We start from the raw sequence: 24379 nt of genomic DNA, 5'->3' as shown, positions 1-24379 counted from the left end.
TTCGTCAGAATTCAGATTTTTTTTGATAAATCATTCGCGTGGTTTCTGAACTATTTTTTTTGCCAAATTTCTTGAAATTCTAACGACTGGATCGTTAGAAATCGGCAAGTTTCTGCAAAAGCAATCGGTCTCAATTTTTCAAGCAACTGCGCATGCGCTGCATTTAACTGGGTTCCTCGTCAGGTTCCTCGAGTTCTTTCAGAACGAAAGAAAAAGCTGAGAATTGTTGGGTTCTTTGCATCGTTACCTTTTCTAACATATATTTGTATTAAAAGACTAAAGCTATCAATACACTGCGTTCAATTATAGAGAAAAATAGCACAGATACTGCGGGTGTTGAGTAAATAAAATGATCGCTCTATTGACGGCATGTTTGTTTCTTGCAATCCTTGTGCGCGCGCTGAATTGCATCAGCAAAAGCGCGCGTAAAAACTGTGTTCGGCCACCTTAAAAGTGTTTTTACTGCTTACTTAGTTCAAAAGAATAATTCAGCATGACACAAGCATGGAGTAGAGTTCCGTGGGTTCCATGGCTGGTGTTGAACCCACAACTTTGCGAATGAAGTTCAGATACATATACAAAGGACGAGAAAAAGGTTAGAAAAACCAAAACCGCAGCAAATTCGAGGGAAACGAAAAAGGCAACAGGAAACCTAAAGCGAAAGCACGCGGAAAACAGGAAGGAAACTCACGGGAACTCATTGGGGAACGGGTTTAGTATACAGGAGATCCTCGAAAACGCATAGGTCGGAAAGAAAGAAAAACTGACGCACGGGAAAACGGACGAGTAAATACATGTGCGAGCGCACAAGGAACGAAGGGGGACGCACGGGGTTGGCAATAGCTGAACACACTCGGAAACGCATGTTTGCAACCCGCAGGGAATGTTGGGGGAGAACAAGAGTTAAAGCACGAGGGAACGCAAAATGCAACGCAGAATAACAGAAGAGTCAACGCATTAGGGAACTCTCGGCGGAAACCCATCAGGAAGCCGTTGGGGAAACTGGTAGGGTTGTAAATAGAGGAAAACAAGAGGGAGAAAATAGCGCCCCGTTTCCAAAATTTCCTGACAAAAGGCGCAGCTTAACAGCCACCTATTGTGCCTACGTATGTTGCTTATGCTTATGAGTTGCGCGCTTGTGAAAACCAGCCTGAGGTCTAGTTCTAAGTACGACATAAGCACAAGCATAATTGTATGCCCACAAACATAAGAACAAGCACACGGCAGTGAGGACGCAGTATGGAACCGAAAAGATGGTAATTATCCATTCTGCGCAAGCCTACGTGCTTATGTTTGTGCTGATGTCATTGTGAAAACCAGGCTTAAACGGAAGAGCAAACTGCGAGCAACCCAACGGAGAAACACAGGATAGAACGATACAGAGTTGTGGAAGGGGGATGGGGAAATCCACGGGAAACGAAAAGAAATCAGGGCGAAATAATGAAGTGGTAAAATCACTGTTAAAATTTCTACCCTATCTGCGTTTTCAAATAACAGAACAAACACGGTGTTTTCTTGTCAGATTTATTTCAAATTTTAGTAGGTTTGATTGACACATGACGTCGGTTATTTCACCTTCGCAAACGAAAACGTATTTTCAGTTACACCGGTTAGCGGTCAAGATATTTATATATGTAAGGCCTAATTTTCATGCCACTTTTAAGACCAAAACAGGTTCAAACAATGAGACATGCACGAAGCTTGAAACGTAAATTAAATGGGTGGAGGGACAGGGTGGTTCATGCGAGAGAGGGTCTTTTCTCAGTGCTCAGAAATGAAGGAAATACTCTATATCAATTACTGAGTTAAAGCCACTTCTATAAAGAAGGTGCTCTACAAAACGAGATGCAATCTACCAAAAATATCTGAAATGGGAAAGATGTGGAATTTTGCCGCGAAATTCTCCGCGCTTGAATCTAAGACGAATTTAATCTACTGACTTCTCCGTGACGGAAATGCAACATATAAATCAGTCCTCAGTCGCTCTCGTTAATTAAATAAAGCTCTGCATTATTAAATAAAGCTTTCAAATAGAGGCAAGAAATAAATTAAAGAAATCCATTGATGAAGAAATTTTTTCTCAGAGAGTCGTAAAAATATATATTATAACTTTTATAAAGTCTCACTGACAGTAATTCGTTGTTCATAGTTGCAGCTGTATGGCTGCTCTATGAATCCAGAAAAAGAAAACAAAATCCCTCCAACACTGTTCAGAGGCACTACACGATTATGAATGCATAACAGAGGTGTACCATATCCTGATCGAATATTCCCAAATTTCGTTGAACCTCAGCCATAACAGTGTCACAATTTTCGATCACTTTAATTCGTTCTGATAACCTTCAGATAAATTTAATTTACCTTGTTGAAGCACTCAAGTAATTAACATAATAAAAATATCGCTTCCGCGCAGTTCTGAAGAACTCCAAATCAATTTGCACTCTGCACCCAAAAATATAAATATAGCTTTTTAAAACATTTTTTCAAGATAACCTTTCCACTTTATATAATGTAATTTACAAAATAAAGTCATCTGTCCTTGGCGTTATGGTTTCTCCGAGCAGTCCGTGAGTCCAGCTTTTTCTAAAGCTGTCTGGAAACTTTCCAACGCTCTCCCAAGACTCAGGCAAAACCCGCGGGAGAGTGGGAACAAAGGATAATCCGGGGAAATCTTTTCAGATGACGTTGCACCTGCACATGCGCCTTGGTTCTCAGCGTTCAAACTCTTCCCTTCCGGAGAGGGTTGAAGATAACTTGCCCCACTTGTCTCAGGACCTTTTGCTTCCTTCACTGCGCCGTTTTCAGAGACGCCGTTGCTGTAAGCGAGTTCATTTTGGCTAATCTCTTCCTTGGGTTTCCGTTCACCAACACTACGACATCCGGGTACTGACATCGCTTGCAAGTCTTGCAATACGTCATTATCGATGGTGTTGACGTCACTACTGCTAGCAAGATCATTAAGACTGCCTTCCTCCATTGGTTGAGGTTCACTAACCGAGGCATCATTGCCAACAGGATTGCCATTATCACAGCTTGGCACAGCAGTTGCCTGTTCGTTGGACAGCTCGATCCAACGCTTGAATTTCCGTATCATTCTGCGAATGTTAGGACAAAAATGGTACAAGACATGAGTTTTGCAACGAACATCCCTGTTAGAAAGAATTCGGACACTAACCGTGGTACCCGTGGTATCCATATTAACCACGTTCTACCACATAGATCATTGTCTGTCTGTCTGTCTGTCTGGCTGTCAGTCTGTCTGTCTGTCTGTGTACGAAGAAAGGTAGAGAGGACCGACGACCGATTAACTGTCTAACTGGCGAAGCACGCCAGATGCCTGCCTGCCTGCCTCTGCCTAGTCGTCTGTTGAATTAACACCTTACCTTGACCCATGCTGAGCGAAGTGCTGTAGTATTTCTTTTTCCAGACCAGTAGGAGGTTTTTTGAGAAGTTTCTCCATTGATTGAACCAGTTTTAGTAATACCATTTCATTGTACAGGCGACTGTTCTCGTGTCCCTCGGCTGTCCCTCTTTGTTTTTCGTACCCGGCCTCGTTGTAATATGGTTCACTACACAAGATTAGGCCTGAAGGAAAACAACCATGAATCAAAGGTGTTCTCGTATCCGGAAGGCACTTTATAGCAAAGGTTTCTGTACCACGACGGAGACGCGGTGGCCTCACGCTTAGAACTCTTGTCTACGGATAAAGAGGTCCGGGTTCGAGCCCTGGCCGGGGACATAACGTTGTGTTCTTGGGGAAGTCAGGCTATACTCTCAAAGTGCTTCTCTCCACTCAGGTGTATAAATGGGTAGCGGCATTTTAAATGCTGAGGGGTAACCCTGCAATGGACGAGCATCCCATCCAAGTGGGAGTTGAAATACTCCGAGTCGCTTCATGTTACAGAAACCGGGATAAGCTCCGGCCTGGCTTGCATGCAGACTTTACCTTTCACCTTCTTTTTCCTTCTTTACTATGAATCGGCTAAGCTTATTGGTTTTCCCCTAAAGTGGGAGGCTAGTCCATCGCAAGCTAACCCCTGAGTTTTATCAGGTTTGCCCAAATAGTTTGCTTGTACCTATTTGAAAGCCTTGGTCGAGATATAAGGTGTGTCTGTGTGTCTGTGTGTGTCTGAATAACCATTTTTTCTTGGCCGATCCGAGCATGCAAGAAATGTTAGAAACAGTAGTGTCGACAATCCAAGGTCAAATTAACGCGCAAAATATAGCAAAAAACAAAAACAAAAACAAATGAAAAACTGTCACTGCGGGAAACAGCATCACTTGACGTCATCATAGCAAAATATCTTTAATGGTCTAAAGCAATTTTCAATTGAGTGTCGTAAAACCAAAATCAACGTAATCGCTCTAGCCAACAGATAATCCAGTGAACCAATCAAGACTTGAAGTCATAACATGTTGCTGACGCAAAGTGCGGGAAAACGTGCCCGAGAGAGTCACGATTGGTTTTGGTCTTACTCCTGACTGGATGAAAAAGTGGCGCAGAATTTTAAGCCGATCGTGTAACGTAGTTGATGAAATACCAATTGTTCTTCGATACTAAAATGAAAACCGCTCTAAGCAAGGTGAAACGTTATTGGTATTGTAATAGAAAATACCTTGTATCGAAACCAAAACTTGCAAAACGTTTGACTTTGATGTCCACACCTCACTTCCACGCCCGGCCCAGGTCCCCAGCAGGCTCACGCAAACTTTTCCGTCATCGTAAAGGTTTGGGTTCAACCGGCCGGAACACTGCGACAAGTAAAAGAACACAGGGGGAGAGGCCGGGTAATCTGGAGGCAGGCGCACGTCAAATACGAACAGACCATGTTCGTATGGGGTGTCCACAGGTCCTGTGATCATGACCCTCAGAATGTCCTAGCACGAAAATGAAAAGAGCTCAATGAGGACTATTGACAAAGATCCTCAAAAGAAAGCCAACAGTATTCTTTACAATCTAGAACACGCAATTTAACAAAGAGGCTTTGTGCTCTTTGTGAAACTTTTTAGTGTTTACATTTGAAGGACGGAATAATAAGCAGAGGCATATAGTGCTTTCTCCTTGCCATATAAATGCAATTTCACTCTAAAAACAGTGATATGAACATAGCGCACCATTCACTCGGACAAATGGCATGGATATCGTAAGTCAAAGTACTATGTTCCATTCGTTCTTCAATCAAAATATTGACGGGCAAAACCAAGCCCTAGGAAGAAATTGACTAATGAGTTTCATCGCATCGTTCAAATATGTTTTGTACGCCACTTCAGCTCGGGAAAAATATTTCATACTGCCATCAGTAACGTGTACTTACTGCAAGAAACACATTAATTGGCGAACACAATATTGCAGAAACTCAACGCTCTTTTCGACTTTCACTGTTTTGAAATTTGTCAAGGGTTTCAAGGGCAAAGTGCTAGGGCTTTGTGGAGAACGTTTCAAAACTATTGCGGGAAGACTGGTAAGATTTAATAATAACTATGAAATTCCCCATCGAAATTTCCATAAATTTCTTCACTGAAGGCAACGTCCACACTACGCCTGAGAAATTTGAAAACGCAACAACAATCACCGCTAATTTTGAATTTGTGTTTGAGGAAAACTCGGGCAGGGAAATCCCGTCTTCAAAGGTTTTATGTCCACACGAAAACACAAAGGCGGCGTTTTCAATTTCCTCCGGTTTAATAAGCGTTTTCGAAAAGCTCCGTTTTCGTGAGGGATCAGTGTGACGGAAGGCTTAACCGGAGAAATAAAGCTGCGTTTTCAAAGTTTGCCCGGCGTAGTGTGGACAGTGCCTAAGTACAGGATTCATTACAGTTGAGGAATGCCTTTGAATTTGCCAGCCGCGTACTTTGGCGGGAACTTTACAGTTCCCGCCAAAACACGCAGCTGTATTCTACCAACCCAGGGGGGGGGGGGGAAGTCCCTACCAAGGGAATAATAAATACCCCCTTTATAGCTTCAGCCAGCACAACTAAGGTATTTTAATCACTGATTGGCATTCATTCATCAAGTAAAGTTGTCCACTCTTTCAACAATTAAGGCCTGTTCTGAAACTAGGACAAAAGTTGGGAGAAAAAACCTACCACCCGACTTTCATATCCCCTGACTATGATTCCACTCGGAAGTGAAAACATCAGCAAGGCCATTTCTTTTCTCAGGCATGACAGGAAGCGACCAGGATTTTGTGCTTGAAACGTTGAGAAAAAGTAGACATGGTCTTCAGGAACATTGTCAAACGTCATGAAAGCTGACGGAAGAGAGAAAAATAGTTATATTATTCTCAATCAGTTGTAAAATAAATGTTTTACGAATAAACGTTACTAAACTACAGTAGGGTCAGAACTATTTGTACATCCATTCACTTCAAAGTAAGAAACGTAGTAAATCTTATTATCAAATATGCGTGATAATACCCTCATGTCATAACATTTCTCACTTGGCAAAGAAACGGGTTAAGTCATAAATTATGTTAAACAGTAACAATTATAGCGTTTGGCCGTCACACTGAGCTCGAGAATACTTGTCAAATCTATTCACATTGCTCTGCAGTCTACAGTCGGTCATTGCGAGCAGCCACCTGTTGCCTGTGTTTCTAAGACCGCGTCCACACTACACCGTAGGAGCTTGAAAACGGTGGTTTCACTGTAAAAACGCATCAAATGTTTCCTGTCCACACTACGCCGGAGGAACTTGAAAACGAAACAATAATCGGTCATTTTGGATTTGTGTTTCACGAAAACTCGGTCGGGGAATTCACATTATGGTGATGTCGTCGTTTTCGAACAGCTCCGTTTTTCAAAATATTTTCCGTTCACACTAAAACGCAAAGCCGGCGTTTTCAAATTCCTTCGGTTTGAAGAGCGTTTTCGAAAAGCTCTGTTTTCGTGACGGATTAGTGTGGACGGTAGGTCTAACCGTGGAAATAAAGCTCTGTTTTCAAATTCCTCCGGCGTAGTGTGGAAGGGGCCTAAAGGAGGTCTGGTGTATGACTGATCCAAGGTCAAAAAGGAAAGCCCCATCGACGCTAGCTGGTTTCCATGCGGGTCTTATCCAAGCACAGTTTAAATTTGGAAAGTTCATTTAGCGAATGGGCAAAAAACGTGTTCCTCGAACCTTTGCACGAAACAAGACTATTAAAGCACTTTACCAGGATTCGTATTTGACATAATTTCATTGATTCTGTTGTTAGCTTCCTGTAGAGCTTCTCTGTCAACATTCTCTGTTCCTTCGTCACTAGCTATGGAACCGCTCCTTGGCACGTGATCCATGATGTCAGCAGGCGGTTCTTCCTCTGTGCTTTCTCCACTCGCTGTCTCCCATTCATCATCTGACGCAACTGTGGAGCCGTCTGTCGACAAATGACCATCTTCCTAAAACAACAAAAACGGGACGAAATCGTTTTCAACCTGTTCGACAAACAGTGCAAAACTGCGTTAAAAAAAGCGCAAAAACGTACATTTTACAAGACGTGTCGTAAATGTGACACACTTTACCAAAACGCGCCATGTCTAAAAGACGCCAGACGTGTCACGAAAGTGGCAAAGTCGTGTATTTACAGTGCCAAACGTGTATTTACTTATTGTGCGGGTTCTTTTTCATGTGATGGCCACAGAAAGGAGAGAGAATAGACAAAATGAGAACTGTTCACTGTCTATAATTTGTTTGAAAACCATGGGTGCTTTCCATTATGCCAAACCCACCGGTCAGAGATCAGTAGAAGTTCCCGAGGAAAATGGAACGACATTTTCCGATTAAACCGGGCCAACCAATAGGAATGGCTCTTACCATTTTTTAGTCCTTTTCCGAATTCCCTAATTAGGGCGAAAAACCGGTTTGTCAAAAATGGAATGGCGAATTTCGGTCGGAATAAAGTGGACCACGGCTCCAGAGGTGATTCCCAATATTCCAGTCGAAACAAACCGAAACGGACCTTTCCATTCGCATTTCGGCCGAACTTTCCGGAATCTTTGGCATAAAGGAAAGCACCCCATTCCTTCTTCCTGCTGAGCCTTCCTTCCCCTTGCTGTAGATTCTGTAAGAACTCTTGGAGAAAGTTTCCAGAGCACTGGATAAAGATTCCCTCCCATTTAACCGCCCTGTTTGGTCTGAGAAACCCAGTACTGCTTTTTTTAGAATGAACAGGTCTTACAAACCTCTCGACTCCAATAAACTCCTTACCTCAGTGTCAACTTTGTACAGCTCTTGAGGTTTAACTTTAGAAACTGTTCTGTCCACCCACTTAATGAACACACAGCCTTCTTCGTCTACAAGTGTAACCTGAAGTAACAAGAGACAATTCCATAGAAGTGAATACAACAAACGGATCGTACTGTGGGAAAAGTAAATGTAAACTAGGGTCAACCTCAGGGTTAGAGTGTGGGAGGCGCGGTGGCCTCATGGTTAGTGCGCTCGACTCTGGAGCGAGCGGTTCGGGTTCGAGCCCTGGCCGGGGACATTGTGTTGTGTTCTCAGTGTCTGATCTAGAGCGCGCCATGGCGGGATTGGCGCAGTTCGATAGAAGATGTCCCCCAAATATTCGTCTTAGGGGTCATTTTGGCGCAGCAAACATCTGCAGCTAGTGACTTGTAATTTTCCTTCGTTTCCTAAGTTTTTCGAAAACATTGTGTGATTTAAAGTTTCAGAGAATTGACAATATAAAACAGCGTACGTTTTACGAATGTTTACGACATGGACAAATAAAAATGGCTGCCAGAGGCTGAGGTAAGATTCCTGGGAACAAGTAGAATAATTCTGAAAGAGGGGTCAATTTATAAAAATACACGTGCTCATTGCGAACCCCTTACTTTTCACGCTTGATTGATGGAACACGACGTTTCATTTCGGTGGTTTTCTATGTCGTTCTGTTATATTATTGTCACGTCAAAGCAGAAAAGAATATTATCATTCTTTGGTCGAGAAAACAAAAGAGAAGAACACAGACCGCAAACGTAAACCAGCAGAACCGACAACGTTGACGAAGATAAATTGAGTGATGCTGATGAACGTGAACCTTTTGCCAAACCGAAGGCCAAAGCAGCAAGGAGAAACTTTCAATAAACCTGGTTGGAAAAATTCAAGTGGTTGCGATACGACAACACAATTTGCATTGGGTCTAGCAAATCAAATCCCTTCACTTCTGGTTGCATTAATTTCAGAACTTCGACACTGACTCACCACGTAGAAAGTCATTATGCTGACTTGACTTTTTTTTTTAATTTCTCACAAGCAAAAAACAGTGTGTCCCCCAAAAAACTGGAATGTCCCCTAGAAAATTGTTGACTGGGACAGAGTGTCCCCCTAAAGTGAAATCCTAGACCAGACACTGAGTTCTTGAGCAAGGCTCTTTACTCTCACAGTGCCTCTCTCCACCCAGGTGTATAAATGGGTACCGGCGAACTTAATGCTGGGGGGAACCCTACGATGGACTAGCATCCCATCCAGGGGGGAGTAGAAATACTCCTAGTCGCTTCATGCTACTGAAACCGGCCTCACGAGCTCCGGCCTTATGAACCACTTGGCTCGTATGCAGACTTTTCAGGGTTAGAGTAGCCTCTTTCTATTTTCTAATTAAACTCGTCTCTTAAAATAACGTCAACATCAAGATTCTCCTTACTGGTTCCCATTTATTCCTTATAGAACCAAACGTGTGTGAAATAGGGAAAATAGGGAAAAGTCTTCAAACTTTCATCTTTGTGATCGTATATTAATTCTCAAGATAATTATCCTTGATTATCTCTTCAGATAACTATTTTATACCATGCCTTAGAAAATACCGTGGCCAACGCAGTCAATACGACATACACGCAGCCCAGTGTGGAAATACCGTCGACTATACAACGGCTTTCTTATTACTTGCAAAAATTTCGGACGTTTTATTTCCGATGTTTAATTTTCGGACACTTTTCAACTCCCTTCGGACAAATTTCGGACAAATTTCAGACAAAAAATTCGGAGACTTTGCTAAAACATAGCTAACGTAAATTTACGCCTACAAAACACATTTTAGACTGAAACAACATCTGTGAAAATAAAAGTTTTACTGCATCCTTAAGGTTTTACAGATACACTGACAGGAAAATATGACAAATTCTATCAAGCCGTTACGTATCCAAGCAGTGTTTCAACTAGAGTTCGCTTCATAAAGGTAACTAACGGCTTTGGAGCTAATTAAAAGTTTTATACTGTACCGTAAATATTTCGGACGCTTTTATTTTCGAACACTTTTAAAATTAAAAAAAAAATGAAATCGTCGGAAACTTTTTGCAAGTAATGTATTCTGATTGGCTGTATTTTCTATGGCATGGTGTCAAAAGAGACACCCCCACCTGTCCTACACACGGAGTTGGTCTCTCAGCTCCTTGTTCCACATCTTCATTTTCATTCTCGTTCTTGGCCACGCGGACCACAACATCTCCCGCGCTGAACACGAAGTCCGCGTGTTCCGTGATGTCATACACACTCACGTCACGTTCCATGCACAGTTCCTGACCTTCTCGCGAAAACCACCTGATGTGGCACAAGCGCGACTTGTGGTCAGCGGTGAGTACAACGCCGTAGTTTGAGGAATTGGCATTTTCTGCGCAAAGAATATTTATGGCAAGTCAATGGATCATCTGAAGTACCATGGATACAGTAAAAAACCCACGTGTAAGAACTTAGTGGTTTAAGAATCTGCTGGCAGACATTTTCCATTTTAAGACCAAAATATATATGAACCTGTTTAGCCAGGCAAGATCAAGCAAGAGTTCTTGTATGTGGGTTACAGTTAAATTATGAAGATCTTGCTACAGAGACAACACTTCATGTACATATAAATTCTGAAATCGGTTGTGTTAGGCTAATCATGATACAGTTGTGAATAAATACTGTAATAACCTAACAAGAACCTACTTAACCTAAACTGCCAATAACTAACCCAAAATACAAGAACCTATTTTGCCAGACTTCAAAAAATGTGGGTTCTTACATGTGGGCTTTTAAACAATTAGACTGAACGGCTTAGGTTGAATTACAATACTTACAACAGACAGATCGAAACTTACTATGGAACTAACCAACCACCGTTGACATACTTTACACGATTCTTACAGCCAATAACATCACGCAAGAACTAACCAATCAGTTTCAAGGAATTTAGCACCACACCATCAACCCACAAACGCCTTTTCACTTGACTCACAGGATGACTTCTGTCCATGTTGCCGAAATAACAGTCCTCTTCAGAAATAACCTCACCTAGACGATCGTACTAGACGAACTACATGTACTGATACCACTGGGTTCAAACCATTTACTACCTGTACGTTATTACAAAACCCAGCAAATGCTGATCTAGCTTTCGTACGTAGAGAATGATAATCCGAGAGTGTTCATTGTGTCGAAATTCAGACAATAATTGATGATGGTATAGTTCTTACCGAACTGTATAACTCCTAGCTTTACCAATTATTGTCTGAATTTCGACAAAATGAACATCCTCGGATTATCATTTATTCTTTAATTACAAAAGCTGAGTCATCCCCGTATGCCACGAAATTTGAACAGGCCTGTTGTGTTAGCTTTTCATGAGATCAAAAACTAAATGGCACTAAGAAAGAAGAGGACGTTGCGAAAGAAAAAAAAAGAAAGTAAGAAAAACGTCCATATACCCAGCTCAACACTGACCTCTTTTATCAGACACATAATCTCCGGGGAAAAACTCCAGTTCGTCCAAGTGAAACACAGGAATCAAATCCGTGGATAAAACTTTATCCTGGCTGGATCCATCCTGCCATATCACATCCACTGTGGTACATGTGTGGGCCACCTCCACACACACCTTATCACCAACATTCACTTTTAACGGAGGAGCTGCCTTTCGTTTTCTTCTCAAACGCTTTTTTCTCCGTTTAGTGGGATACCGTACAGGATGCGATGAACCCGAGTCATGTTTAAGCGCAGAAGCGACACTTGCTCCTTTAACCTTTGGTATGACAACTTCAACACCATCCGAGTCTTCATCCCCATCTGCAGAATCCGAACCAACGGTATGATGCTGATCGTCATGTACGTTTACCTGGCTAGTCCCAGCATTAACTGAGCCAGCTTCATTCACACTGGAAGTAGAAGAGTCTGTTCTATTTGGGGAAGTCTCTGTAAGCGCAGAATGATGTGTATCACATAAGGACGTTGTTGAAGTGGAATCATTGCTGTTTTTCGAGTCATTTTCAGCTGAAAAGCTCCCTGAGCTTCCTTCGGAGTTCAAATTATTAACACTTGCAGCAATAATAGCATCACCTTTTGCTGCCAACAATTCTCCCAGACCACGTTTAGTACCGTTTGTAAGCGTTGCATTTCCACCCTCACTAGAGGTTTCCCCTTCATGTAAAATGCACCCTTCTGTCTGACTGTCAGATGGTGGACTGGTATACGCATTCTCGTCAAGTTCCTCTGTATTGTCATTATCACTGGTTTGTTGTTTGGATTCACTCTCTCCACTGGCAGCATGTCTCAGGTCAATAGCTTTCAATGTGTAGAACGCTTTGTCTCCAATCTGAAGGTTTGCATGTCGGAAATGGTTTACAACCAGCAATCTGTAGAACAAAGAAAGATTCAAATTTGAAAAACTTTGAAAGAGATTCAGGCTACAATCAGGGACAAAAGTAGTGAAGACACTGTCCAAAAACAAATTTTCTTCCATCAAGTGTTATTTGCCCCACCTACACTCCTCATATTTCGGCCCCCTCCCCCCAATCAATGTTGTAACCATGTGACAGGGTCGCCAAAGCCCGTTTCAACATTGATTGGGGTGAAGGGGGGTGTGTGGGGGGTGGGGGGAGCTATTGACGAAAAAGGTATTTCTTTTATCAAGAGAAGTATGGTTCTCTGTTCGAAAATGTCCGATGTGCAAAAATGTTTCAACACTTTTGTCCTTGATTGTAGGTGCAAGCAAAATAAAATTTAGAGTTGAAAATAACATTCATTAGCCCAGTATCCACAGCGTGAAGTGACTTGCAGACGTTACCGTGCCCGTCATGCATTCCTCCCCAACGAACTTTGGACAGGAATGCGTGACAAGCCAAGGAGTTTCTACTAGGTAGCTGAGAGTAAATGACTGAAAAAGAGAAAATGACTTGAGTTCAGGCTGGCTAGGTGTTTGATTTCGAGTTTGAGACTGCAAGGTTCAACTGTAATATTAAGCCCGTCATCAACACACAAAAATGAACTGATTTGACCTGTGAAGCTGGTCCTGAGTCACTGTAGCATCAGGTGGCTTGAGACTTTCATCTTCATCGACACAGTGTTGACACGCACCACAGACCTGCCAGTCTACATCACATGCTATAACGCTTGCCTGTCGTGATAAAACAAACTTACATTTGCTAAGGACACCCTTCCATACTCTATAAGAAACAGAATGAGCGAAAAATTCTATAAAAGAGCACTCGTTCCCTTGTAAGTAGAGCAGTACTGTTGTTGTTTTTGTGTTCACCCACCTCCTCCACTGTTCCTTTTATCTGTGCTTGGTTATGAATGAGTGGTTTAACTCCTGATAACCATCTTGCTTCTTTGAACGCTCTAGCAGGACCAGCCACTTTCTGACCAGGATAAAATGATGCTGAATAGAATGGCGAATCCTACAAGATATAAAAAAGCAGATTTTACTATAGATCAAAACCAATCAAAGTGTCAGGGGTTTTATTAAATGTTTTCAGTAGGAGGGCAACTGATTTTCACAGGTGGCCAAAACTATTTGAATGGAACTTCTTTGTAAGGAAAATGTTCCACTCGATGGTCAAACCAGCCGGGCAAAATTGTCCTCACCGCCAGTCAATTTGCCCGGTGCCCGGCCCCTGAAGTGTGTTGGAAAAAAGGGGTCTGCATGTACATAATTTACTCACACAGGATCCAGATTCAATACTAAAATAGCTACTGGAATCACCTCATCTCGTTGATCACTCAAGTCATACAACATAGAGGACTGTTCTCCTTCCAAGCTGCATCTGTATAAGTAAAGAAATATTAATTTTCTTTCAGTCATGTTTGGCATTTCAATTACTTATTAAATTGGTGTTAACGTACTAACTATAAAGACAAAGACTAGAAAGAACTAGAAAGAAGCTTTGTGAAGTTCTGGGACAGCCTTTCTCATACTAAGGTATTTATTTGTCAAAATACTATTCCATTACAAGTACACAGTATCAGGGTCTTAGGTTTGATAAAGACATTTGGCCATCTCTTGTCACACTCCAAAAGTATAAGAAGTTGAGAATTAGAAAATAAGACATCTTATGAGAGCAGGCATGGCTGCGGTAAAAAGGAATGCCTGATACTGTAAGTTCTCTGCCAGCCAATGTCCCCCCCGCACCCCTTCCAAATGAAGTACATCCATCCGTTGATGTAAAGATCAGCAATGTCATCTGAAGCAATCACATTGTTGATAGGAATACAATGAACCAAGAAGTGTGCAATGAAAGTGTCAAGTGTCAGTTATGTCAAGAAAAAAATTGACATATTCTACTACACCTTGGCATACAATCATGAAAATACAGTCATGCACGTGTACGTCAAAACTACTTTACAGGGGCATGCGGTGTTACTCATAAGTTGCTAAAAAAAAAAAAGTCTCTGTTGCAAGCCATAGAGTTGCATTTTGGTTTTTGTGTGGTGAACTGTCGTTGAATCGTTTGTTTTACATCAATGGTGATCTCAACACCACAAAACCACTGAAGGGTACTGGATCATCTTGTGTACTTATCGCTTTCTAGAGGAAGTGTAGATCATGATGTAATACATGTAAGTACCTGGAACCATTTTTGATCCTAAGTACAACTTTGCGATAAACCTCAGTAACTATTCCAAGCCAGGGACCCATGCTGACATGCACTCCTGGTATAAAATCCTGAAAGAAAAATTAACTCAGCATCAGTGTTGTGATTCAAGTTTGTTTTCCCTCCAACTTGTTTCAACCAGTTTTATTTTCACTTTACTTCGATGACAACGAATATAAGGCACAGAAGAATTTTTTTCAAAAAAAAGCCAAATCACAATGTACCTGTAGTGGAGAAAGTCCTTTACAGTCCACATTATGAAAGATCTGATTGGCCACAAGAACTTTTACACTGGCAACCACTTCTACATTGCTGACAAATCCTTTCTGGGTTCCTTTGCTCACGTTGGAAAACTTTACAACATCACCAGGCAGAAGTGATCTGTCAGCTAACTTGACCTGGAAAAGACAACCGTAACCTGTGAAAACAGATACCTCTCTTCACGCACTGACTTGTGATGATGATGTATCTGAGCTGCTTTGGGCAGAGATTTGTAGAAAACAATGCATAACTACAATGCACAGTAGGAATCCACAGTAAGTCCTTTTTGATAGCCTAGGGCTGGTGGATTTTCCAGTCGGGCTAGTGGGTTTTGTACATCACTTGCCTGAATCAATGGCCAGTGAGGTTTCTTGGGAAACCTTTTGAGGAAATTCAAGTAAGAGAAGTACTGTAAGGGATGAACTTTTTGGAGGCTAGTGAGAATAACTTTTGGGCTAGGACATCTTTCCTTTCACAAAGTAACAAAACATGTGAACAATAACCAAGCTCATGCTTACTAAGGTGTTTACTTTAATGCGCTATAACGCAAAATCAAAATGCAGTCTAACAGAGCAAAATGCGTGCACACGTTAATCTACTCACATTGATAATGCGTTGTTAAAGGAAATTTTGGTTTGCTTAGTTCTGAGCAGTACTGTAGGTAGAGCATGTAATCATGCAAATTACAAAATAATTGATTCAAATGTGATAGATTGGGAAAACATCACAAAAATACATACTCCCCCATCTGTCAAATGCTATTTACCCTCCCCCTTGAGGAGCATGTGCTGTACAAAGACAATTTTGCAACCAGGAATGACGAGCTATCAAAAGTCATTGCTGACATCAAGACTGCTGCTCAAGACCGTTGATCAAGACCGCTGCTCCATTGTTGTTCGATATCAATTTAAGCAGGGTCAAGCATGCCACTTGGAGCAATAGCTGTTGTCTTTGATACACTGTTCTCAGAGCTGTATTTAGTGCGAGTCTTCTCCTTCTATTTTTCGCAATTAAAAAATTGTGCCAAAGTAAGGCCCGAGAGCACTGTATTTTGGCATTTCGCTAGCGAGTCCTAGCAGTAACTAGCTGTGCATCAAGTGAATAGCACAGGGGACATGTACTTATTCTCATCTTTTAATGAAGCGCAACTTGTGAAATAGGATCGACGCAGGTTCAACGTTTGTTACCACACTGGGATTAGGTTGATTCTTTGTCACACCTATTTTTAATATATTTGATGCGACTTGGATTCCATATTTGCCCTAGGCCTAAGTTGCTTTGCAGTTGAGATGTTCTTGTACTACATGCAGTTTGTAGAGTTAACAAAGCTGAGCAACACCATTGATCCTCAATTTCATGTACAGGTACAATGTATATTCTTACTTAATTTAGTGAAACATTCTCACTGAATGAGATGGAACTTTTTTTAAATTAAAACTGTATTATTTAAACTGTATTAGATTTGACCATGACAGTTTCATCAATGGGTATACTGTAGAATAGATAACAACTTTCATAGGAGCCCCACACCTTTGCAAATTTGGTAACCAATCGATCTAAAAAATCTTGATTGTCATGTGACTGTCCGTATGTCCATTCGTCCCTATGTCTATGTGCCAAGACTGATAACATAAGAGAGTAGCACCATTTACCATAGGTAAATCTTTGATATTGGACATCCATGTTATGGTTAATTGACAGCTGTCCAAACAAGGTATCTGCTGACCAGTATCATGTGACCATATTGTGTGCTCAGGTAAACAGCTCATCGAGGTCACATGTTTTTGAAGTTGGCCACTGACCAGGTACCGATTTTTTGATTGGATGGCAGGCTCAAGCAAGGTTCTTATTCTGGGTGAGAACGAGGGAGTGCGTGCAAAGGCAAAATTTTGGTGCAAATTAAACCCTGGTGCGTTTTTTATTTTTCTTCCAGCATATTCCTCGCACAATGTCACTTGGAAAGTCCCTGATATATTGGGTACAATCTCAGAAAAATTTGGTACACTTCAAATTTAACTGGAAAAAAGTAGTCAAATCACAGACTGAACAAATACATGCTCACAACTGATGATTTTTTGAGTTTCTGATCCAAGAAAAACAAATCCTCTTTTCCGTTATGGTTAACTTATTGTAATGAGGAGTGCCACTTTTAGGCTTGGCTAAATCTTTATATTTATTTGCATTATCTGCATTCCAAACATAATTTCTGTTGATATTGTTAGGGCTTAAACAGGCACAATACATTGCATGTTATGCAACAAAAGAAAATTGGTCATTTGAATATAGGACTGCTACATGATCAAAATACTTATCCTTTCTGATTAAAAATACATGCACATGGCCTTAATCTTGGAAAAACAAAAAAATGCTCAAGTTAAAATAAAGGGAAAAAAAAAACAAACAACATCAAAAATCTACTTTTCTGGTGTCTATAAATGATGTTTACAAACAGCATTGAGTTGAGGCACATTTGCATATTCATGTAAATTTGAAGGGGGACAATATTGTGATAACCTAGAGTAATATCAACTAACAAAAGAAACATCCTTTTCACCTTTTAAGCTCATTTTGGAGTCGTTCAATCTGAACCTCTCTGATCAAAAAGAAGCACTGCTGAACATTCAACACATCCATTGGTATACATGCACAACTTTTGGAACCAGATAAAGCAGGAATGTTTGTTTCTGTATGACCTAATGACTACAGATGTACTTTTAAACACAGACGTTTCATGAAATCTTGAACATTTGATTGGATTAGTGGAATTTAAAGATTTGAAATGTCTTTAAGTCTGCTAGTCACCGTCTTAGAGGTAATCATTCTCTGCTTAATTTGCTTAACTGCTCTATTTGGTAACTTGAGCTTATACATCATCGTTTACAAGAACAAAGATCTTCAAACGGTCACCAACTTGTACATTCTAAACCTGGCTGCGGCAGACATCATGGTGTCAGTTCTAAGCATTCCGTTTACTGTGGTGACAGTCATTACAGGACACTGGCTGTTCGGTGACACAGCTTGTGTGGCACTCGGCTTTTTAACGATTTTATCCTTCATTACATCTGTGATGTCTCTTGGTATGATTGCCATCAACCGATATTTTTACATCGTCAAATGGAACACTTACAGAAAGACTTTCTCGAAGAAAAAAAGTTTGCTCTACACTGCTGCAGTATGGATAGTCTCAATATCTTTGGCTTCTCCTCCACTTTTTGGCTGGGCAGAATACAGCTTCATTCCTGGAAAATCCTACTGTTTTGTTTACTGGCCTTCAAATGTGTACTTCATGTATTTCATGATCACAGTGTGCTTTTTTGGGCCTCTTTCTGTAATGGCCTTTTCATATTACAACATCTTGATGTTTACAAAGAATTTAAAGAGACGTATTGCAGTGTCTAGAAACTACCTTGCACCAACTCCTCTACACCATGAGCCTACAACAGAAGAGAAAACCCAAAAAGACAATCCAGAAGACATCAAGGTTGAAAGACCAGGGATAAATAGACATGAGGAAGGCCCCTTTAAAATGACTTTGAGATCAAAACCAAAGTTTCAAATCACACCTGAAGAAACTAAGATCACAAACATGTTTCTTTGCGTGGTTGCCCTGTTCATCATTTGTTGGGCTCCATTTGTTATAACCATGTTTTTTGATGTGTATTATTCAAGGCCCTTGCCTCACACAGTTGATATGGCAACACTGCTACTTGGTTATCTGAACAGTATGTGCAATCCTATCCTTTATGGATTGTGTAATTCAGCTTTCAAACAGGGATTTCTGAATCTTTACTCAAGATTTCTACCCAAACGGTTCAAACCTACAAATGTGACATAGCTAGAATCGACAACAAATGTGCCTCTTTGTGATCTGGAAGCTAAGATACAGCTGTACATGTAGATAGATACAGTAGACAGATGGACAGATGGATGAAAGAACGGATGGACGGACGGATGGACAGACAGACAGACAGACAGATGGACAGACAAACAAACAGACAGATGGAGGGATGGATACTAAGATAGACAGATACATGTCTAGATAGACATTTAAGCTACTTGATCTATGATCATGATAAATCATGATTGAAACGATTAAAAAAATACAAAAAATGGCTTAAAAAACATTGAAACTAAAGTTCTGTAAAACACACTTAAAAGGTATTTTGACCAGTGAACTTTGGTCTTCATCGGCTAGCCAGATTCAAACCCATTTTTACACATTTTTTAATCACAAATCCTGGCTGCAATTTTAGGATTTTTTTACAGAGACCTCTTTTTAAAAGGGTTTAGGCCTGTTTGCCTTACCTGTGTCACAGCCACCCTGCCCAAAAGAAAAAGATCACAAAAAGCCTTTCGCTGTTGATACATTGTAATCGTGTTCCTTTCATAAATCATCCAGGCATTAAACCATTTCAGTGTCACAACAGCTGATGTGATATGCAGAGGCAACAAAGGACGAGTAATAAATGGTTTTATTACTCTCTACATGTGATCTTTGCACAAGACAGTTCATGACCTTTGACCCTTCACAAATAAAAAACAGACAATTCGCAGACTAATTGTCCCATCATGAAATGTCGCCATGAGATGCTGATTACATTCTTTCACTCTACCTGGTTAAACTGGCTTTTTGACTTCAAAATTCTAAATTTTTATCTCACTCACAAAGTGTAGCAAATTTCTATCGTGTTCTCTACAGCCAACACTCTTCATATTATTTTGTCACCATAAGCAGTAAAACGTAGAGCACTGAGCTCAACAATTTACAAACGTTACTCTTCTTAAAACCTTCTTAAACAAGGCAGCTACATGTAAGATCATTCTTGATCACCATCCAAGATCCTCTGCAACTGAAGCTCTTGATTCCCTTGCTTGGAAGCCACTGCACCTGAGACGCCATTTCTATCGTTGTATAACAATATTTAAGTGTTTAAATGGTTTTACTGATTTTGGAAGCAACGTGTCTTTTACCATGGTATCACCAACTGGAACGTTGTATCTCTGGAGAAAGTTGACACCTCCTCACTAACAATGTTACTTTAAAGCAAACTTTAAGCTAGACCTGTAATTAGTCATAATGTTTCTATCCTTTGATGTATATGTACGTATTTTAACTTTTAGCTTTTAAACTTTTAACTTACGGTACTTTTATTTTAACTTTTAATATTTATTTATGCAGGGCCTCACTGAAGAGCACATTATAGTGAAGTGCAATCCCTGTTTAAAAATATTTTATATTATTTTATTTTAATTATTGTGAGTCATAATTAGCTCTTCTTACCTGAGCAGGAGGTCTGTATGGGAGAATCTTGACTGAAGTTGTGAGTACAAACCGAACGCAGTGGGGTCTGTACACATGACTGAGGTCAAGATTCTTCCATACAGTCTGACTAAGCTCCGTTGATAAGATGTTTATTTTATGGCAAACAAGAGAAATTTAATTCATTAATGTACCTGGTTTGTACTAGCTGGCATTTTGCTCATGAACGGCCATGAGCTGAACTTAATTCTGCCAAAGTTTGCTCGTCCTCTTACTTTTTCTCTCATCAGCCTTTTTGATACTTCCATAAATAAAATGTTGTTAGAAGAAAATAGTCAACACTTTTGCATTTTAGTTTGCAACTTTTTCACCGCAAAACATTACCGGTCTAGATGCCAGTCTAGATGGGAAAATCTAGACTGCTTTCAATATTGATTTCAGCCAATCAAATTAGTGAATTTGGTAGTTCACAGTCCTTGTGAGACACAGCCATATAATAAATATTAATTAGTATCACCCAACTAGTGGACAAATGCAAATCCTGCATTTTAATTGGCTATGCTAGTAGAGGACTATTAGTAATAGTCCTCGAGAAGCAAAATTGGTGCAATCGAGCATGATGCTTTCTTTCGTTTTATTCCCAAACAAATATTTCTTCAACTTGCATTTGCTAACTCTATTATTGCCTTTTCTGTCCAACTAGTTGGGTGATACTCAAACAATTAGACCCTTCGCCCTCAAGGGCATAATTGTTAATTATGAACTGCAAACAATCAATCAACCAATCAGGTCATTTTCCACACATTCCTAGAAAAGTCACATGACCTTGGACACGATAATCAACAGTAACATGGACACGTCTCTCCAATTTTTTCTTTTTTTGGGGGGGGGGGGGGGGCATCTGTGACACAGGCTATGTTTGCCTCTGAATATAGGACTACTGGATCCAGCAATATTGCTGTACATAATTTTGTACATGTTCCATAGTGAATTTTAATAGCAAGCTTTTCACATATCAGGCAAGGCAATACATTTTTCTATAAATATCCACCATTTATTTATATATTATAGTTCACAAGGGTTTCATATGAATGGATCACTGTTTTTTAGCAGTTAATAAAATGGATTGATTGGATTGTGAGAACAGCCACAGCACAGGCGAGAAATGGAATCCAGTGGACACCTTGGCTGCAGACCAACAGTGTTAAAGATTTGTCTGCCTAAATTGGTCTTCACATCAACAGGGGAAAAACCAAGGCCCTCAAGATTAACACAACGACTACTGAACCAGTTCGGCTAGATGACGACTTGTTGGAAGAGGTGAATTCCTTCACCTATCTGGGCAGTGTAGTTGACATCCAGGGGGGCGCAGAGGCTGATGTTAAAGCCAGAATTGGCAAAGCAAGAGCAGTTTTTCTGCAGTTAAAGAATGTCTGGAGCTCCAAAGACCTGACACTTCAGACTAAGATCAGGATCTTTAACAGCAACGTCAAACCTGTTCTATTATATGGCTCAGAGACCTGGAGAACAGCAGTGGCAACTACAAAGAAGGTTCAGACTTTTATCAACTCATGTCTACGAAGAATCTTGCGGATATGTTGGCCAATCACCATCAACAACGAAGACCTATGGCAAAAAACCAACCAGAGGCCTACAGATGCTGAGATCATGATGAGACGTTGGAGATGGATAGGCCACACTCTTCGAAAGCCTTTTACCAACCTCACAAGACAAGCCCTGTTTTGGAATCCCCAGGGAAAGAGGAAAAGGGGACGGCCTAGGAACTCGTGGAGACGGGACTTGGAAGCAGACATCAAGAGATTGGGGAGAGAGAAAGAGAAAGGAAAGCCCAGGACAGAGATAGCTGGAGAACTCTTGTTGGTGGCCTATGCCCCAGGAGGGGCACTAGGCATAAGTAAGTAAGTAATAAAATGGTGAAAGTTTCCTTTTTCTGACTAACAACATGGCCCTTTTAACTGATGAGAATTTCAGCTTACAATACAATACGAAAAAATACATCTAAAATCGTTGAAAATCTTCTTTTCTGGTACAAGTACCGGTAGCTATAAATGTCATGTTTACATTGGCGTTCAATATTGAAACGAAGAATATAATTATATTACAAGCTGAGGTAGAAAAGCTATCATGGGAATTAAACTAAGATAACATCAACTTATCGCATCAACCAAGACACATAAATTGTGAAAGCAGCAAAAACCTTCAGAAAAAAAAAACATCCACGAACGTTTTTAATATTTAAGCTACATGTATCTACCACGTTTAAAAACAATCTCAAGAGATGCAGGAAATAACAATATATGTAGGCTCTTCTTAAGCTTATATCACGACAGAACTGACACATCGATCACACTCAACGAAGAAGGGGGTAGGTGTTGGTACTAAAAAACACACGATACCGTAAAAATATCAAGATCAAAACAGCTCAACTTCATTAAGGCAACAGATTTAAGGGGAAATCTTTTGGAAATACCTTACAAAGCGAGAGAGTTTCTTCGTTGCCTGACGGGTACCAACAAACCACGATCTGTCCCTTTTTGAGCGCTTCTTCGTCACTTTCCGATTCGTCAGTAGTTTCTTCGGCATCTTCTAAAACCAGGCCTACAACTCCCTGGGAATTCTTGACAATATCCTCCGCGTAAATACCACTTTCCTCCGCCATGACTGTCCAACCGACTGAATAGGGTGCCAAGCCTGCAGCCTGGGTAGCCAGGCAAGTAAACAGTTCCCAGTCTCTCTCTTCCTCAATTTAATCCCTATTGATCTGCACTGTGCGCGTTTTAAAGTTGACATGTCACGTCGTGGTCATGACGCTAGGTCGCGTGAATTAGCAACTCATTCACGTTTGCAGTGGACTAAGTGACTTCCCATAGTTGTCGCCAACGCGGTTCAGCTGCTTTCTTATGTTCGAAAATAGGCTCTGACACTTTAATGACGCTTCTATTGCGTGCGATTTCCAATATTTCTTCCGCTCTCTTTTCGCGTGCGGCCTTAAGTGCGGAACCTTATAAATAGGACGAGGATTTACTTGACTTGTTAAGTGAATTCCGGAACGTACAAAAAGTGTACAAATACCAGCGATATTATGACCCAATCGATGCAATCAGCTTGATCAGGATATTCTTGTCGTGTAGTCGTATAACCTGTAGAGCAAGCATTTCTGCCGGGCGAGTTCTGGATCTTTTTTCTTTTGTTATTCTGCCCTTATTTTGGAGTCCCAACAAATAGAGGGTTGGTTAGGCCCCTATTTTTTACTCACGGAATCCATGCACGCTCGCTCACTCAAAAACTGTGCATATCCGTTCAAAAGTACGCTAGTATTGCAGAATAACCGAGTCCAAGAGAATAAGAGCCGGGTGATGTCGACTGTAAAAATAATACTAAAAATAACTTTATTTCTGTGTCTAGTATTAAAACTACACCAAAGGAAAGAATCTTCCTACTAATTGGGGACATAGAAATAGAAGAAATTGTAAGAAATACTATTTACATGATAATAGCAAAATACATGACAACAATTAAAGGAGAAAACTGTAAACACGATAAATGACATGAATTAAGAAAACACTGTGTATAAAATGATTGAAAATGTCATAGGCAGTAATTGCAGCTTTTATCTTTTTTAAAAAATCTAACTAGGTCACGTTTACGAATTTTTGCCTTGAATGAAGCGAAGGACTCTAAATGCAGCTAAACATTGAGGCTGTATTCGTAAGTTGTAATTAGTTTGTAAATTATCCGTAGATAAACCACACCAGATGATACATAAGACGGTGTTTCTTTCGCAGGTTGTGATGACTTATCTAAAAGTTCTCATTGATGCACGTAAAGCTCTTTTTTATTGTCAATTCAACGTCTAATAAAACTTAAATTCGGCGCGACTCAACCCATTATTGCCAGTTTTACTTGGAAACAATACAAACACGACGTGATAAAGACCAGGCGCCTCTTAAACGATTACTGACAATCAAAACTGACAGGAAATTGATGTTCTCTGTTTAAAGAAAATTCATATGCAATACTTGT

General features: G+C 40.5%; 2 protein-coding genes across 2 annotated transcripts; one reads left to right on the top strand and one right to left on the bottom strand.

Moving 5' to 3' along the window:
- Positions 1-2297: 2297 nt before the first annotated feature.
- On the bottom strand, positions 2298-23895 carry LOC145490287 ((E3-independent) E2 ubiquitin-conjugating enzyme-like). The gene is made up of 14 exons (XM_081469415.1): positions 22827-23895; positions 15039-15212; positions 14788-14885; positions 13926-13986; positions 13480-13620; positions 13219-13337; positions 11669-12576; positions 10330-10580; positions 8183-8281; positions 7152-7374; positions 6088-6251; positions 4617-4878; positions 3384-3585; positions 2298-3095 (listed from the first exon to the last, which is right to left on the bottom strand). Exons 1-14 carry the CDS (start codon positions 23013-23015, stop codon positions 2546-2548), a joined length of 3441 nt encoding a protein of 1146 aa, XP_081325541.1. The 5' UTR covers positions 23016-23895; the 3' UTR covers positions 2298-2545.
- Positions 15120-21220, top strand: LOC145490288 (alpha-1D adrenergic receptor-like). Its single transcript, XM_081469416.1, has one exon. The coding sequence runs from the start codon at positions 17855-17857 to the stop codon at positions 18908-18910; it is 1056 nt and encodes a 351-aa protein (XP_081325542.1). The 5' UTR covers positions 15120-17854; the 3' UTR covers positions 18911-21220.
- Positions 23896-24379: the final 484 nt, after the last annotated feature.

Source organism: Orbicella franksi, chromosome 6 (genome assembly GCF_964199315.1).
Source record: "Orbicella franksi chromosome 6, jaOrbFran1.1, whole genome shotgun sequence".
Lineage (NCBI taxonomy): Eukaryota > Metazoa > Cnidaria > Anthozoa > Scleractinia > Merulinidae > Orbicella > Orbicella franksi.
The sequence above is the reverse complement of the archived record's forward strand: the minus strand, read 5'-3'. Positions and strand labels throughout refer to the sequence as shown.